This window comes from Myotis brandtii, unplaced genomic scaffold, assembly GCF_000412655.1.
Source record: "Myotis brandtii unplaced genomic scaffold, ASM41265v1 scaffold698, whole genome shotgun sequence".
NCBI lineage: Eukaryota > Metazoa > Chordata > Mammalia > Chiroptera > Vespertilionidae > Myotis > Myotis brandtii.
The window spans coordinates 1,296,986-1,298,583 of record NW_005370731.1 but is presented as its reverse complement, the minus strand read 5'-3'; the positions used below and the strand labels follow the sequence as shown (position 1 = coordinate 1,298,583).

General features: G+C 63.8%; 1 protein-coding gene across 1 annotated transcript in view; it reads left to right on the top strand.

Moving 5' to 3' along the window:
* The first annotated feature begins 266 nt into the window (after positions 1-266).
* The window catches only part of PRSS36 (protease, serine, 36), a 9,418-nt gene continuing 8,086 nt past the window's right edge, over positions 267-1,598 (top strand). The window contains exons 1-4 of the mRNA XM_014529787.1: positions 267-428; positions 710-745; positions 939-974; positions 1,205-1,367. Of these exons, the coding sequence (XP_014385273.1) occupies positions 392-428; positions 710-745; positions 939-974; positions 1,205-1,367 (272 nt within the window). The 5' untranslated portion in view covers positions 267-391. The remainder of the gene's footprint in view (positions 429-709; positions 746-938; positions 975-1,204; positions 1,368-1,598) is intronic.

The following is a 1,598-nucleotide window of genomic DNA, read 5'->3' as shown; positions in this document are numbered from 1 at the left end:
CTGTCCCAAAGGCCACTGCTCACCTGTAGCCCTGCCTCACCAGCACTGGCCTCCCAGCCCCTGGCTATCCTTTCGTGCCTTTGCCCACAGGGCTCTCCGCTCCTCCCTCCCGCACCCAACAGGTGTCCTGTAACTAGGACATCTGCCTCCCACCCCCGCCCTGGGCCTCCAGAGATGTGAGATGGGACAGGGCTGGGCCTTCAAGCTCCCTACTTCCCCCTTCCAACCCCAGATCCTCTCAGATTCCCAGAGATGGGCTCTGGCCAGGGAGGGTGGGGCTGCTCCTGAGATCATCAGGAGACACGGGCGCCGGCCGCCTAGACAGTGACAGAGCTGTGGCAGGGAGCAGACCGTCACCCAGCTCTGTGCCTCCAGTTGACTCAAATGTGCCATGTTCCCGCACCTGCTTCTCCCACTCGTGACCCTCGGTAACCGCAGGAGGCAGAGGATGGCTGCCAGGGGCCTGGGTCCTAGCATCTGAGGAGCTGGAAAGCAGGACCCCCGAGCTCTGCCCAGCGAGGCTGGTGTCAGAAGAAGGGGAGGGGGCCATCTGGAGACCGAGGGAGTGAGGTGGCAAGAGGGAGAAACTGTGAGAGAGGAGGGAGCGAGGAGGCCTGGCTGCAGTGGGAGAGGGAGTAGGTGTAAAGCCAGGAGTGGGGCGGGCAGGCTGTGAGTGAGGGCTCCAGCTCTCCCTGCTTCCTCTTTCCAGCCCTCAGCCCCATCCCAGGAGCTTCCCAGGATCCAGGTAAGGCCACTGACCTGGGGAAAGGCAGGTGCAAAGGCAAAAAGATAGGAGGGGCCTGGGTGCTGGGGCAGGGGGTGCTGAAGGGCAGGGAACTGGGGAAGAGGACGAGGGTGGGGGTGAAGGAAGCTGAGGCCTGGGCAGTGTCAGGGCCGGAATCGCCAGTATCTTCCTCTCTTTACCGTCTGACTCGCAGCTGCAAGTCCTGCTCAGGAAGAACCTGGAGATCTGGGTGAGCAGGGGCTGGAAGCGGAGGGTGGTCTCGGGTCTGAAAGGAGGTTGAGGCTGGCTAGGCCACGAGGGAGGTGGAGAGGACCGGAAACCTGCAGGTGCCCAGTCCTCTGTTCTCTGTTCAGGGCGGCACACTGGAGTGGGGTGAGGAACGGAACTTGGTCCTAAGCTACCGGGGCCTCCGGGGTGCGGGGCAGGGACGGGATATGACCTCACGGTACCCCGCTGCAGACTGTGGTCGCCCTGACCCCTCTGCCAGAATCGTGGGGGGCTCAGACGCGCAGCCGGGCCGCTGGCCGTGGCAGGTGAGCCTGCACCACAGCGGGGTGCACATCTGCGGGGGCTCCCTCATCGCCCCCTCCTGGGTCCTCTCCGCCGCTCACTGTTTCGTGTGGTGAGTATTCACCCCTGTCCAGCTCCCCTCCTTCAAAAGCCAAACTGCTCGACCCCGTGTGCACAGCTAATTTGGAGACTAGCTGCCTCCACACACACACACCCCTCCCCCCCCCCACCCCGGAGCTGGGTGCGCTGCGGGGTGTCCTGGCTCTGAATGCGCTGATGCTGCTAACTGTCCAAGTCAGAATTACGTCGTCCCCATGCCCAACCCACCACCTGCCGTCTCCAC